At 46.7% G+C, this 15,768-nt stretch overlaps 1 protein-coding gene across 2 annotated transcripts; it reads left to right on the top strand.

Moving 5' to 3' along the window:
* The first annotated feature begins 300 nt into the window (after positions 1-300).
* On the top strand, positions 301-14,286 carry fosl2 (FOS like 2, AP-1 transcription factor subunit). 2 transcript variants are annotated; one of them, XM_061260985.1, is made up of 5 exons: positions 301-518; positions 814-1,048; positions 8,831-9,085; positions 10,784-10,891; positions 13,724-14,286. In XM_061260985.1, the coding sequence occupies exons 2-5, from the start codon at positions 920-922 to the stop codon at positions 14,243-14,245; spliced, it is 1,014 nt and encodes a 337-aa protein (XP_061116969.1). In that variant the 5' UTR covers positions 301-518; positions 814-919; the 3' UTR covers positions 14,246-14,286. The 2 variants fall into 2 exon arrangements, with proteins under 2 accessions (XP_061116969.1, XP_061116977.1); XM_061260993.1 differs by having other exon boundaries at positions 346-518; positions 929-1,048.
* The last annotated feature ends 1,482 nt before the right edge of the window (positions 14,287-15,768 follow it).

Below are 15,768 nucleotides of genomic sequence, written 5' to 3'. Positions count from 1 at the left end.
CATTTTTGGCAACATGCGTCAATGGGCAAAACCAAACAGACTGATCATAGGAGGGGGGTACGCGTAGTTCAGGTTTAATAATAACACAATACATTTCGGATACTTGAAATTCGAAATGTTACACACAGCTAAATACTAGTGGGTTGGAAAGTATAAAGGTTTAACGTAAAGTATTGAACGCGTGAAGCGAAAGCGAAAGGTTAATTAGTATCCGCACTCCCCCATTACCTGGGTGTTTAGGCTCCTTGTGACGTGTCTCTAATTTCGGATTGATAAGAAGAGTTGCAGTACAGTGTAGTGCCATATAAGTGAGTCATCCCAACAAGCGGTCGGTAATTTTTTAGAAGAGGAAAAAGCAAGAACTGTTCCACGGGGACAGAAGCAATTCAAGAAAAAAAAGTGCCGCCACAAAGCGCCTCTTTAAAGTTGAGAACAAAACGCTTTTGCATCTGCGTGAGTCATTCGCAAATCGGCAACTCACTGGTGTTCGGAGAGAACCCCGGATTTGGCTTTGGAAAGTAGGTGACTCGGTGACTTTTATGATTTTCAAAGTTTGCACTATAATAGCACGCCAGAGAAACGCGGTTTCAATTACAAGACAACCAGAGACGATTCCAAGAAGACAATCACTTGTTGTTTCATATCGTTAAGTTCATGAACTGACAAAAAGAGCCACTTATATAGATCGAAATCCTTTCACGGTATCGGTTTTGATCTTATTTATGTTGTGCTGAAACGGATTTCCGCGTCTTTTATATACTTTATTTTTGGATTCCAGTTTGAATTAACACTTACTGCTCTCAACTATCACAGAGGGATTCCGTTCGCCAATTTACTCAGAAGTGCTGAGCGTTGCACGGGAGACATTGTGAGCACCGGAGTTCTTATCCTCAACTGAAATCTCCCTCTCTCCTGGATCATGTACCAGGACTACTCCGGGAACTACGATACGTCCTCCCGCGGCAGTAGCATTTCACCGGCCCAGCAAGAGTCCTTCACTAGCGGGAGCAGCACTATCGGCAGTCCGATTTCTACCTCAAGCTACCAGGTAATGTTCCAGGGCTTCTTGTTGCACTGAAAGCAAGATCCTTCCACACGTATTCTCTCATTCCACTCCGCACCAGACATACAAGCACTGTCAAACTGAAATTATTTGAACGTGAACGTATGCATTTTTTGCAGTTTTGTGGTTTGACAGTTGTATACGAAAACAACAACTACGTAATGCGTCGTTGTGGCATTGTTATTTAAGATCGCAGAAACAATCACTGATTATATTATTTGAACCAATCTGGAAGAAAGGTAAAACAGCGATACCCAAATACAAGCTTATGTATGTTGGCCATTTACAGTGTATGAATTATTTCCCCAAACTCGCTGCATTTGGTGTTACTTTTGATTATTGTAACGCATTTATTTTAATGTACACATTTAGATGAGAGGGAACGCAAAAGTTAACTGAATATTGACAATATTGAAAAGAATCTACAGAAGCATACGTTTGTGCAATCTTTTTGGTCGTGTTCATCAAAGTTCGGCGATTTTTTTGGTATGAGGTGGAAAAAATGACAGATGTTGCCTAAATAAACGTTGAATGTGTACATCACGTAGACCTGAACACAGGGGAATGAGAAACACCTGGTAATACACATGGTAATTCGGGAAGAAATCCTAAACAATGACTGAAAGGGACATGACGAGATGTACGAGCATCGCGGCGGAAGGGCAGCTACGCGTTCCTTCCTTGGAATAAGTTTCGCAAGCTGACCATAAACTGGGACGACATGAACTGAACCTCAGCGTCGCGAGTGCGTGGGTGAAATGCGTAAAGTCAGGTCGATCTTGCATCACCCTCTGTGCATAATTACGCCGTTAACGCACAGTAGATCATACAACAGCGAACATGTATATGTATTGCATTATTAAATACAAACCGATGTCAATTCATGCACGATTGTGATGATCTTACACGAATTCAACGAGTTACCGTGGTCCGTAGACGCAGAAACACACGTGCACACTTGAAATATTGTCGATAGCACATCGCATCACCTTTCTTGGAGGGAAAGCGAAAGCGCTCTTTAGCCATGTTATATTTAGCCGTTTAAATTGAAAATACTTTGCTTCTGTTGTGTGGTCGGGGTCTCTACAAATAAACTTAAACGAAGCACTGTATATGCAACAAAACATGGACCGATGCAAAAAAAGTGGTAGCCTAGCGTATGCGTTGTATTCCACTTATGATTGATATTAGTGTTGAATTCCTTGGCTATGACTAATCGCATTTTGCAATCCATATAACCTACATTTGATATCTGTGAGCGGAGTCTACCACTGAAACTAACATCACACACAGTACCAATATATTTGTTAGGTAGGCTATTTTGTAAGTTTTGGACACAAGAGTCCACTAAAACATTTGCAGCAAACCTTCGTGAGCCGCTTGTGTTCCTCTTTTAAGACTATTCAAAACAAGGACGCCTGTGTTCACATGGGACTTTCTCGTCAGAAATCTACCGAGGTACATTCTCAGAGTTCCAACACATTTACAGCGACGGAGCTTTCAAACGGCATCGCTCCTGGACCACCGGTTGTGCGTTAATATGCCTAGTTAATATTTAAGGCCAGAAGGAGACATCTAGTGGTCATGGTATTAATTGCAACTGCACAAACTGGAAACGCCACTAATCACCCACCACCCACCTCTCGCTAAAAATAAACCGTTAACCGTCAATGACATGGCGTCACAGATAACATAACCCGGTCCAGCTGTAATGCACATCTGTCTCGAAAGTATATATATATATATATATATATATAAAGTATATATATATATATAAAGTATATACATATATATATATATATATATATATATATAAAGTATATACATATATATATATATGTATATACTTTCGAGACAGATGACAGCGATAAATTAAGACGCTGACAAAGATAAATTAAGACTGTTGTATCTGAGCGCACGTTATTGTGTGTGTGTGCAACACATATATATATATATATATATATATATATAATATATATATATATATATATATATATATATATATATATATATATATATGTATATATATATATATATATATGAGTGTGCATGTGTGTACGTGTTTGTGCATGTATGTTTTTCATTAAAAAAAAATTATCTGGAGGGACATTTATTAACCCTGTGAATGAACAGGGGATAAACCCCCCCCCCCATCTCCATGTTAGGTTACGCCTCCTCACACACCTCCTTGCCCCCTTCCCCCATACTCTTCAGCAGATAACCTCAGCCAGACGCTACCTGCACATGATCCTTTGACCACAGACTACCGCAGACTACAATGGCCTGTTTGTGAGGAGTAGGGTTTAAAAAAAAAAGAAGAAAAAAAAAAAAAAAGAAGAACAAGAACAATAGGCAATGCGACCCATTCTTTTTAAAAGGTGGAAGCTGTGCTTTGGTTAATCTCAAGTAGAAGAAGTGGGATATATAAGATATGACTATCACCCACAAAGCCTCTCTGTTAGCGGTGCCCTTTTGGCCAGCTCCAGAGACTGGACATGCTCACGGTGTACCTGGTTGGAGGTGCACACACTGAACCAGCGGGACAGAGGGTGGCATTGACGGGGCCCTCTCTGGGGGGTCGGTAGACGTTTTGGCGTGTCATGGTGGCTGGGGACCAGAGGATTAAAGCGACGCTACTCCCTCATGCCCCCCCTCACCCCCCCCCCCCCCCCCCCCCCCCCCTCCCAGGTGCTGCACTCAACCCTGCCGACAGTTTTTACCTGCTTTTACCTCTGATTGCTTTCTTCTGCTATTTTGGGGTTCAGGCCTGGTGTTTGCTGCCGTTTTTGCTACTCTGTAAAGCGTCTTTGTGACAGTCTTCTGTAAAAAGAGCCGCACAAATAAAATTGAATGGAATTTTCCCTCATAATTGTTCCTACTCTTGCTTTTGAAGACTTTAGAAAATGGTTTCACAATTTTCAAACCTGTGTTTGCATAAATGTACGATATACCCGTCTTCTTCCGATATACCCAGTTTCCACTTCCACATTAAACATGATTTAGACTGATGAAATTACGGACATTCGCACTGAATCCCTGCAGTGTCCCCACCCTCGGATCCGAGGCACTGAGACGGCCGGAGAGACTGGCTGCGCTCCTGCATGATGCGCAGACACTGGAATTTCAATCTCGTGTTAAATTTAAAGATGGCCCGTGAGTCAGCTTCTGAAGTTACACAAGCGCACAGCGATGGCGGCCGGCTCCAGGCCGTTTGTGGGATAGCCTCGCCGAAGACGTGCCTAGTCACCAGCGAGGCATGCCGTGTCATCCGTTGGATGACGACACGCCGCACTCGTTCGTAAGAGAACGTACCGGCTGGCGTTCCCGAGTGCGAAGGTTCCCCTGCGGTGAAATCCCCGGTGTGAACTGGTCAACCAGCAACCGGCAGCTTCAAAACCTAGCTTGAGCTGGTCAAACCATGTTAAGTATGGAGCTGGTGTGAACTGGTCAACCAGCTACCAGCTGTTTCAAAACCTAGCCTGAGAGCTAGGTTTTTTTTCAGCAGGATTAAACTCAGAAGAAGTGCCCTAAATATGTCATACCAGCTGTGAACCAAACTTTGTGAACTGGGGACGGTATCGTACTCATTTGGTGGTGGATGGGCAACTTCTCACTGTAGCGTTACTGCTGCCCGTTGTGGTGGTCTTCAGACCGTCACAGTGCACGTGAATATGTGCACTTCTTAAACATAATGTACCCTTTTCTCCAACAAGACTGCATATTAAAGGTTCTCTCCAAATGTGCCCCAGATGTCTCCAAGCACGCGCGCTTGTTTAGTGTCTTTTGGTCACCAGTATAAACTGTTTAGGACACTGTTTGGGTCTGAATATACATTCGCTCCAATTTCACCAAGACCTTTCACCCAGTGTATATAAACAAAATAAATACATTATGTAGGCTAAATGTGTGTGTTTTATTTCTTGCCAAAGATGTTCTCTTTGCTTTCAAAAACCACACGCATGTTTTTACCCCGCTAACATTAAGATCCCAGGCGGTTCACACCTGTGAAGCTTAAACGTATTAAGAAAAAAAAAGAAAAAAGATTTGACTCAAGTCTCCGTTGCCATTCTCCTGAACTACGTAGGTTGTTTGTCCATTTGGAAGTTTTCATGGAGGCGTCGGAAAGTTCTGCATCATGTGTTAGTTTTGCGAGGACGCCTTCTGTGGAGACGGCGACGTTATAGCCTGTCCGTGTCCTTAGAGGCATTAGTTGTCTGCCGGACAACGGCTGTGTCCCCAAATGCGGGGGGGGAATTACCAGGAAATTGCGCGGACCGCGCCCCCACCCACCACGGCTCATTCAGCGGCAAGGAACGCAGCATTAACCAGACATGAATACGCTCTATGGTCTTAACACAGTTCCCAGGTTACGACGGGAAATCACTCACCTCTGTTGTGGATTGCTGTAAAAAGAGGGGAGTAATTACATTGCGCAACAACGATGTAAACACTAGGCGGACGAAAACGCAAAAAAACAAATGTGCCCTCATTATATTCTTGAAAATTAGACGACCAGACTCGCTTGCAATGACCATCTGCACGTTACGATGATTACCACAAAAAACAAAAAAAAACAGAATTCGGTTACATCGAATGACCAAACATTGCTAATTGCCACGAGGACACGCGATTAAAGCATACCTATAGTTAAAGTCTGAGGGGGAAAAAAAGTCTTGTTTAATCTTATTTTATCAGCTGATAATAACAATGGCTCAAGTTGGGGTTTATCAGTGTTGAAACTTTCCTCTATTGCGACCCGCCTGTTTCATATCAGCCTACTGGTGATATCTCCATTTTACCGTAAAACTTTCCCCTCCCTCCCGGTAGATGAACTTCCCGTCCTTTGCCCCCCCCCCCCCCCCCCCCGAACTTCACTGGACGCCGGGAATATGTTGGCGGGGGTCCCTTCTTCCCATAGCTAAATATATTACCCTTTCCCCCCACTTTACTGGAACCGAGTACGTTAATCCCAGTTGCATACGGAACATACCGTGACTCAGCGCGTAAATTTGCGCATGATTTAAGCGGCTATTCAAATGCTGCGTGAAATAGCGAATGCTTTTGGCGTAGGGCTACTCAAGGTGATACGGGATCTCCTGACAGAGAATTTGTATGTCATGGAAGATTAAAATATTATTATCATCATAAATCCATTATTAAAAAAAAAAAAAAAAAGAAAAAAAAAAAAAAGAATAAAAGAATGCTGTTTGAGAGACGTGTATCTGTACTGCAATCCAGTTTAAAAACATAAAAACATTTTAGATTTAAGTCCGAAAGCTCAAGATGGCATTGCCAAACCATTATTTTGTGGTTGGTTAACCATTTTTGGTTATTCTGATGTGTGGTTAGGATCATTTGGTGGGGTATAAGGGGTTCATTAATAATACTACTGTGGATATATTTGTTTTATGGTCTAGTTCAAATTCAACTGATTAAATCAATTTTATAAACATTTTTTTTACATTTCAAACTAGACCAGATGGTAATATTCAACTCTTGGGGCTGTTCCTTGCTACTGAAAACGTTTTTAAAAATGTCTCACAATAGTTGCTCAGGAGGTCTCTTCTCTATATGATATCCCGGTTACTGTATCTTTTTCACGGGCAGAAGTCCAGTGGCTCGCTTGGAATATTAACCTGCACCTGTGGTGTAGGTTTCATCATTAAACCAGACGTGTCAACACTGGGGTTTGTGTTCTGTTCTCACTGGTCTGTGCTGATGACAATACAGGATGCTGGCCCATCACAATCCAGGACGTGATGACGACCGGCCACTGGCTCTGTGGGGAAAAAGGAAACGCATTGGTCAATGTTGAAGCATTTTTCGAAGCATGACCACCTTTCAGACGCAATGTAAACTCTCGACCACCTACTGCTTCAAGTCACTCTGCTTGAGATTCAGGGCCTCGTAGGCTTAACTTCTCCTCCCTGTGCGACTATAACCAGTGATTTTTGAACAGCAAATGGACCCACGTATGCCATTTTCGCTCATTTCACGAAGCACACGCTTCTAATTTTCAGTCTCCTGTGAAACCCGTTGCTTTAAAAGTAACAGTTCGGCATCAGACAATCTCGACGGTAGTAAAGCCTTTTGGCCGCCGAGCTCTAAAAGGTTTACAGTCTGCGTGCGTGTGTGTGTCTTTCTTTCCGAAAGCGTTTCTGCGCGGCGGCGCTAAGTGTGGTGCTGGGCGGTTGTGGCGTTTTCTGGCTCGCACTCCGTAATGACCACCCTTATCGCTGGCGGCCGCGGTCCTGTTGAGAACGCTGAGTCACATTTTAGCCGACAGCATCACCGCATGACATCCCGGCGGACCTTTTGTTTCTCGGTCCTCGTTGGACATTTCAACTGTTGTCGATTTGGAGAAAGTCAGTGCCACGCGAGGAACGGGGCAGAGGCAGCTACATTGGCCATAGCTGCCCACAGTAGCATTTTGGTGGAGGGCAGACATGGCGCTTCCTGATGATGTCATCAGTGGTCGCAGTGCTGTCTGGACCCCCCCTCCCGTTCTGTTGCCCTCAACGCAACGGCATCCCTACTCTCACTCACCCCGGTTTACGGGGGATAATAAACTAATTGGGCCTTAATAGCCTGCTTATGATGTCACTCCTGGTTCCAGTGAAAGCATCTACTCCCCTTCTGATGTCGACATGGACGAAACAGCCCTTGGCAGGCGTCTAAACCCGAGCAAGCCAGCCAGCTCTCACTCTTTGACTCAGCACGGAGATACGAATTTATCTTGTTGTTTCTACTTGCGCCTAACTTTTCCAAAGAACCTTGTCTTTCCACGGAGCCCTTGATGCATGTGTGTCTGACCCGTTACATCACTGGGGTGTGTATGTGTTTGTCTGGAGGCGGGGGGTTTTATTAAGTGAGGACAGGAGGGGGTGGGGGCGGGGGCGGGGGGAGGGGGGGGGGGGTAGATAGGATTTTCCTATGATTCAATGAGTGTGTCACAATGCCCTGTGGGGGAATGGCACACAGAACTCGATGACAGAATTGGAACTTGCGAGGGTGTGAGGTTTCGATAACGGGGGGGGGGGGGGGGGGGGGGGGGGGGGGGGGCTACGACAATGGACACTGTGGAGTACCTTTTCTCAGGCCAACCCCCTCATAATTGATCCAGTAGGTTTGGGGCAGTGCTCTGATTTCCTGAAACACAAGTGGGTTTGAACTCTGGTTTGGAAGAGACTCCTGTGTGAAACGACGTTCTTCAAACGACGTTCTTCCTCGGAACCAAAATGTTCATGGCACACAAATTTTGCTGTCGTCTTGTGGGATGAAGAAACGGAGAGGAAAGAATGTGCTGGCCTCAGCATGGAACACTGCTGCAGATGTAGTTTTTTAATCTCACAAGCGACAGAGTGATGATTTTTTGCACCATCTCTCTCTCTCTCTCCCTTCCTGTTGTAGGGGTGGGAATGGTGTTTGAAAACCAATTTTTTTTAAAAATTGTTCACAGAAATAAAAGATGGATGAAGAAAGGTGTATGACAATGGGGAAAAAAAGACTACAATACACAACGTTACATTTTATTTAGCAGACACTTTTATCCACGATTGACGATTGTCCCCTTGTTTAGCCCAATCGACCGTATGTCAGCGAAATAACAAAACTTATACCAATGAAATTACGAAGTACAACAAGGGGCCGAAACTTTCGGACAGGCGAACAAACAAATGGCAATGCAGGAGGGAACCCCTGCAGAGGAGTCGAGGTACACCACTAACCCGCCTCCCCCCCCTTCCTCCTCCTCTTCTTCTTCCGCAGAAGTACAGGGTGGAGATGCCTGGCTCCAACAGTGCCTTCATCCCCACCATAAACGCCATCACCACCAGCCAGGACCTTCAGTGGATGGTGCAGCCCACGGTCATCACCTCCATGTCCAACCCGTACTCGCGCTCCCACCCGTACGGGCTGCCCGTCTCCAGCGCCGCAGGGCTGCTGGGCCACACGGCTCTGGCCCGGCCCGGCGTCATACGCTCCATCGGGGACGCGCGCGGACGCCGCAAGAGGGACGAGCAGGTGGGCGCTGACGCTGAACGTGCATCTCACACACACACACACACACTCACACACTCACACTCACACTCACACTCACACACATAATACACACACACACACACACACACATAATACACACACACACACACACAATACACACACACACACTCACACACACACACATAATACACACACACACACACTCACACACACACTCACACTCACACTCACACTCACACTCACACTCACACTCACACTCACACACACACACACACACACACACACACTCACTCACACTCACACACACTCACACACACACACACACACTCACACTCACACTCACACACACACACACACACATAATACACTCACACACACACACACACACATAATACACACACACACACACATAATACACTCACACACACACACACATAATACACACACACACACACATAATACACACACACACACACACATAATACACACACACACACACACACACATAATACACTCACACGCACACACACACACACATAGAACATAATGCATATGTGCAAATACAGATACACACATACGCACACACAATACAGAGGTACACACATAATATACACTCATACACATACAGATACACACACACACACAATACAGAGACACACATACATGCATATAATACATACACACGCAATACATACACTCATACAAATAGAGATACATACACATATGCACACACAATAGACGCGCACACACACACACATATAATACATACACACACTCATAATAGATATACTCATACACATACACATGTACACACGCACTCAGGCACACATTATTGATACATACAGATGCATAGTAGATACACGCACACACAGACCCTCACACACATTTACATTGACATACTCTCTCTCTCTCTCTGACATACACACACACACACACACACATGTACTCTCTCTCACACACACACACACACACACACACACACACGTACTCTCTCACATACACACACACACACGTACTCTCTCACACACACACACACACACATGTACTCTCTCACACACATACACACATGTACTCTCTCACACATACACATGCTCTCTCTCTCACGCACACACACACACACACACACACACACATGCTCTCTCTCACATACGCACAAACACAGACAAACACCCATACACACACAAATCCACTATATAATTGCATAAACAGTAGCCACCTCGATGCTGAACTAAAAAGCTTTAACTCCAGTCCAGTCCAGGTTTTGTGCTTGTGGGGACCTCCTTGGTCTTGCAAATGTAGGTTTTGAATGTGATGTAGAGTGCTTGGCTTACACGTGCAAGCAGCTGTCTGTGTATGGAGGGGAACTGCCAAAGGGATATGCACTGCGTCCGTACGGTTTACAGTCTGTGCTGCGCAAATCCAAACAAACCGCTCTGCGCTCCATTATTTATAAAACTCGCTGTTGGAATGGGAGCATTTTTGGACACAGTGTTCCATGTCAGTGTGGGTGTATGATCTGATAGAAACAGGGCAGTAATTGTATCCTAGACGTGATGCATGTAGAGCGATGTCCTCTCTTATACTGTGTGTGTGTGTGTGTGTGTGTGTGTGTGTGTGAGAGTACGTGTGTGTGTGTGTGTGTGTGAGAGAGTACATGTGTGTGTGAGTGTGCGAGGGTCTCTGTCTGACTCTCTCCCGCTCCGTTCCCTGCTCCCTCAGCTGACCCCGGAGGAGGAGGAGAAGCGGCGTGTGAGGCGCGAGAGGAACAAGCTGGCCGCCGCCAAGTGCCGCAACCGCCGGAGAGAGCTGACCGACCTGCTGCAGGGGGTGAGTGTCCCCGCCACAGCGCCCCCTCCTGGCGGGCTGAATGAAGCCGGTCCCCGCTTGCCGCAATGTCCCCACAAAGGCACAGATATCTGCGCCAGACCTGCGGCAGTGTGCTCCAGGTCTGCTCCATGACATGTTGTCATCTTTACACTGTACACTTACACGCTCTCTCTCCCTCACACTCGCACACACACACCACACACGTGCAGACACACACACACACACACACACACCACACACACCACACACACACCTCTTCAGCTTTCCAGGCTGTTTTTATTTAACTATGGGGACGGGGAATTCTGTGCACCAGCAGTCCAGTTTAACTCCCCGGGGCACATTCCACTGGAGCCCCCCCCAGCCCCCCCCCGCCCCCGCGCCCCCCCACCCACCCACTCGCCTCACCACACAATCCTCAGTTTTTCTACGCTTTTATAGAGAACTAACTGTAGTCTGCTAGCCTCTTTCCCGTCAGGCTGCAGACGGCAAAGGCTCTAATTGAAGTAATTAGCGCTCTTACAGTAACGATCAGTCTGTCAATCAGACTGCCCGGGGAGGGATGGGGGGGGGGGGGGTGAATGGGAGATATTATGTGAACCTCAATGCACCCCCCCCCCCCCCCCCCCCACACACACACACACACACATACCATACCCCCTCAAGCTTTCTCCACAGTGTTCTTCCTAATAAGGCACTGTCACAGTTAAACAAGGAGGGGCATTCTCTTCTTTTCTTCTTCTTCTCTCCCTCTCTCTCGCTCTCTCTCCCCCCCCTGCCTTGTCATCATTGCTCTGCCCTTATTTCCTTTTTCCTCATTCCTTCTCTCCCAGGTCAGTGTACACAGACAGACTGTGGCTTATCTCTTTATTCTAACAACGCACCCCCACCCCCAACCCCCCTCTGTCTCGTCCCGTCTGACTTTTTAAACACTTCCCTTTAAGGCTGCCCTTTGTCTCCCTTCCCTGTAATTCATTATCCAGAAACGTTCGACCGCCGCGTTGCGTCATGCCTTCCAGAGAAGGTGCGGAACGACCTTCTGGTTTTCCGCCTTCGCTTCAAAACGTGTTTGCATAAAGGTGTGGCGGCCTGTGCGCTGTGCAAACTGTTAATTTGAAGGAAGAAAAAAAACAAAAAAACATCTGACATCATGCCTGGAACTTTGGTTATTGACACTCTCTGGGTCAACCTCTAGGGCAGAACCGTGTTTTTTCGTGTTTTTCCAGCCCGGATGATATTATTATTTATTTTATGTTTGCCTAGTTCTACCTACATTTTTCTGCTTCAATTGCCGAGTTTGAACTGTGGTGAACTATTAACTCACAGAACAATGGTAAACAGTGCCCTCTTGTGGCACAAACAGATCGTGTAGCCAGAGGGGGGATAAGTCATGGTTATTTCATCCTGGGCTGGGAATGCTACGAATTGGCTTCCATGACAACGTAAAAAACCGCGAATTGGTGAATACAGTCTTAGATGTACACCGTAATGACAAAAGGGAAGAAATTAGGCACTGGATTTGTGAAATGGAAATATATTTTACTCAATACTACATATAACGACAAACTACACTTACACTGCTTATATTAATCTGGTGATAACTGCATACAAAAGGTTCCAAACTTTTATGGAAGTGCCTTTTAGAATTATTTTGAGAGATTTGCTGTCCGTCCACTAGGTGTCAGTATACAGCCTTTTTTTCAATGGGAAAACGACTCTCACACAAAAAGAATGAAACAAAAACCAGGGTATTTAGAATATATTCACATATTTATTGTTCAGACCTGGGGCTGAAGTGACAAATAGCAATCAGGCCTGTACACAGCCCTCAAAACCTGATTGTCTGCATCTGGCGAGAGCAAGAACACCAGGTCCTGCAAGCTTGCATTGTCTACAAGAATTTTCTCCAACCACAAACTCTACCACCTGATTTCACGAATAAGCTAACTTCCTGCATGAGCTTACTTCCTTGTACCAAGCAGGTAAAAAATACTTAGTCAAATCTTGGTGTGGTGCATGGCTAGAACAAAGGCCTGCAGACACTGTGGCCCCCAGGACCTGGAGTCGAGTAGCTCCGGGTTAGAGAAACAGCTGCATCTCAGTACCAGTACCAGGTGTGGGGCACTCCTGTTACTTCGCGACACTTATCCTGGGCTGCTTTGGTCCGTGTCCAGCTCCGTCGGTGTACTGTATGTGAAGAATGCGAGCTGCGCACGTCACTCCAGGGCAGGGCAGCCCAACCCAGCTCTAACATCTCGTAGCTTTTCATTCCAACCTTCATTAGGCACGCCTAATTCTGATAATGAGCGGCTCGACAAGTTGTTGAGTGAGGTGCTAGGGTTGGAGGGAAAGCCTGCAGGAAGCTAGACCTCCAGGAACAGGGTTTTGGTATGAGAGGCAGCTGCAGGGGCTAAATGTAATTATGATGAACAACGGAACGTACAACATGATGTGACGTTAACAGTATGGTGCGGCCTGTAGTGTAGGGGTTAAGGTGCATGACTGGGACCCGCAAGGTCGGTGGTTCGATCCCTGGTGTGGCCACAATAAGATCCGCACAGCCGTTGGGTCCTTGAGCAAGGCCCTTAACCCTGCATTGCTCCAGGGGAGGATTGTCTCCTGCTTGGTCTAATCAACTGTACGTCGCTCTGGATAAGAGCATCTGCCAAATGCCAATAATGTAATGTAATGTAATGTAATGCAACATGATAAGCAGCATAATGTAAAGTTAACGTGAATAGCAGAATGTAAAGGTGATGAATAGCAGAATGTAAACGTAAAGTTAACAGGATGAGCAGCTGAATGTAACCGCCCGTGTCCGTCTGCCCCGTGCAGGAGACAGAGAAGCTGGAGGAGGAGAAGGCGGACCTGCAGAAGGAGATCGAGACCCTGCAGAAGGAGAAGGACAAGCTGGAGTTCATGCTGGTGGCGCACAACCCCGTGTGCAAGCTGCCCCTGGAGGACCGGCACCAGCAGTGCGCGCCGCTCTCCCTGTCCATGCGCTCCGGCCTGGGGCCCCGCGGCATCCTCACCTCCCTGAACCCCGTGGTGGTGAAGCAGGAGCCCCCGGAGGAGGACCGCGAGGCCCAGCGCTCCGTCATCAAGCCCATCTGCCTGGGCGGGTCGGTGGGCGTGTACGGCGTGGACGGCGACAGCCTCAACACCCCCGTGGTGGCCGCCTCCACGCCCGCCTCCACGCCCAGCGCGCCCAGCCTCATCTTCACCTACCCCAGCATGCTGGAGCCCGAGAGCCCCTCGCCCTCCTCCGAGTCCTGCTCCAAGGCCCACCGGCGGAGCAGCAGCAGCGGGGACCAGTCCTCCGATTCCCTCAACTCCCCGACCCTGCTGGCCCTCTGAGCGTAACAACCCGTCCTCTCCCCAAATCTCCCAACCCCCCCCAGCCCCCCAACCCCGCACCCTGGGAGGGCCCGACTCGAAAGGCTGGACTCGAGAAAAAAAAAAAAGAACTTGTGATGTCATGAAGCAATGCTCTCACCGAACTACAAATCCCATCACCCCCTGCAGTCTGATCAGACATTAAACCCTCAAGGGCTAAGGTGTTTGTTTTTTGTTTCTGTTCTTGATTTTTTTCCCCCTGCCAATTCAGTGTGATTTAAAAAAAAAAAAAAAAAAAAAAAAAAAAGGTGTGAGCACACCCTCACACGACCCCCACAGCATCCCAGTCCCTTCTCCCCAGCTCCACTGTGAGTCTCCCAAACGCGTTCAGAAAACTGCCGACTGGAATGGCCTGACCCTACGAGGAGGAACGAAGGAGGGGAAGAAGGAGGGCAGAAAGATCTAGAAGGAGAAAGGACACCGTTCTCTCTCTCTCTGTTCATCTCTCTACTGCACTCTCCAAATGCAAAACAAAACAAGTATTACCCCAACTATAGGTACTGCTACAGACTTTACATTCGATGGTGCGTAAAAAAGCCGGTTTCCCACCCACTGCTATCGGAGGACAGGACTTTTGAGTGAGGGGGGGAAACCAGCACGGCCCCCCCTCTCTTGGAAACCGGACTGCATGGACACTACATGGGGGAGGGGCGATGTGTTCGCACCGCCTGAAACATTATCTTAAAAAAAAAACTTTTAAACCGTATTTATAACCTCGCCGAGTCGGTTATTTTTATTTTTATTTGCGATTTGTGCTCGTTTTGTGTTTTCTGCTGGTGTCGTTTCCCCTTGTCTCGGCTCCTGTGAGGTGATTTTCAGTTCGCAGTATCGGAAAGGAGAAAAGCCAGCTATTTTTTAACGCCTACAGTCGCAGCACAACGCTTTCTGTAACTCTCTTTCGGAGCTGCATATAGATTTGCGGAGGGTGGGGGCAATGGGTATTTTCAACTGTTTGTACAAAAGGGGAGGGGCTTTTTTTTTGCTACTTAAGGTCGTGTCAGGGACTTTGATTCTGTCTTTGTATTTGTTTTTGTAGACCCCTGACTTAACACGAGCATTATAAAAACACAACATGTATAAAAGAATACATATGTAACGCGAGTGTCTCGTTTAAGAGGTGAAAGGTCGTTGACCTTGACGTGTTGTCCCTGTATTGACGTGGACAACGGAAGCGATGAATACTGGAGGCACTGACGTTACTATCAAGAAAGCAATGCGTCGGTTCATTGTCCTTTTCTGTGGCATTTTAATATATTTGTGGCCACACGAGGTATACAACAGCACCACCCTCAAGGGGGAAGCCATAGCCTACTAGTTTTCTTACCGGGGCCATGTTTGTTTAATAAATTAAAAGTATGAACTGCATCTCAGCCATATAGAGCGTATCCTGTTGACATATGTTCACCCGTGAAGCGGCCATCCGCTACAGCGGGGTATAGATGCACTTTCTGTTTGTATGTGTGCGAGTGTGTGTGTGTGAGGAT

The sequence above is a fragment of the Conger conger genome, chromosome 1 (assembly GCF_963514075.1).
Source record: "Conger conger chromosome 1, fConCon1.1, whole genome shotgun sequence".
Taxonomy (NCBI): Eukaryota; Metazoa; Chordata; class Actinopteri; order Anguilliformes; family Congridae; genus Conger; species Conger conger.
This window is presented reverse-complemented; position numbering and strand designations above follow the sequence as displayed.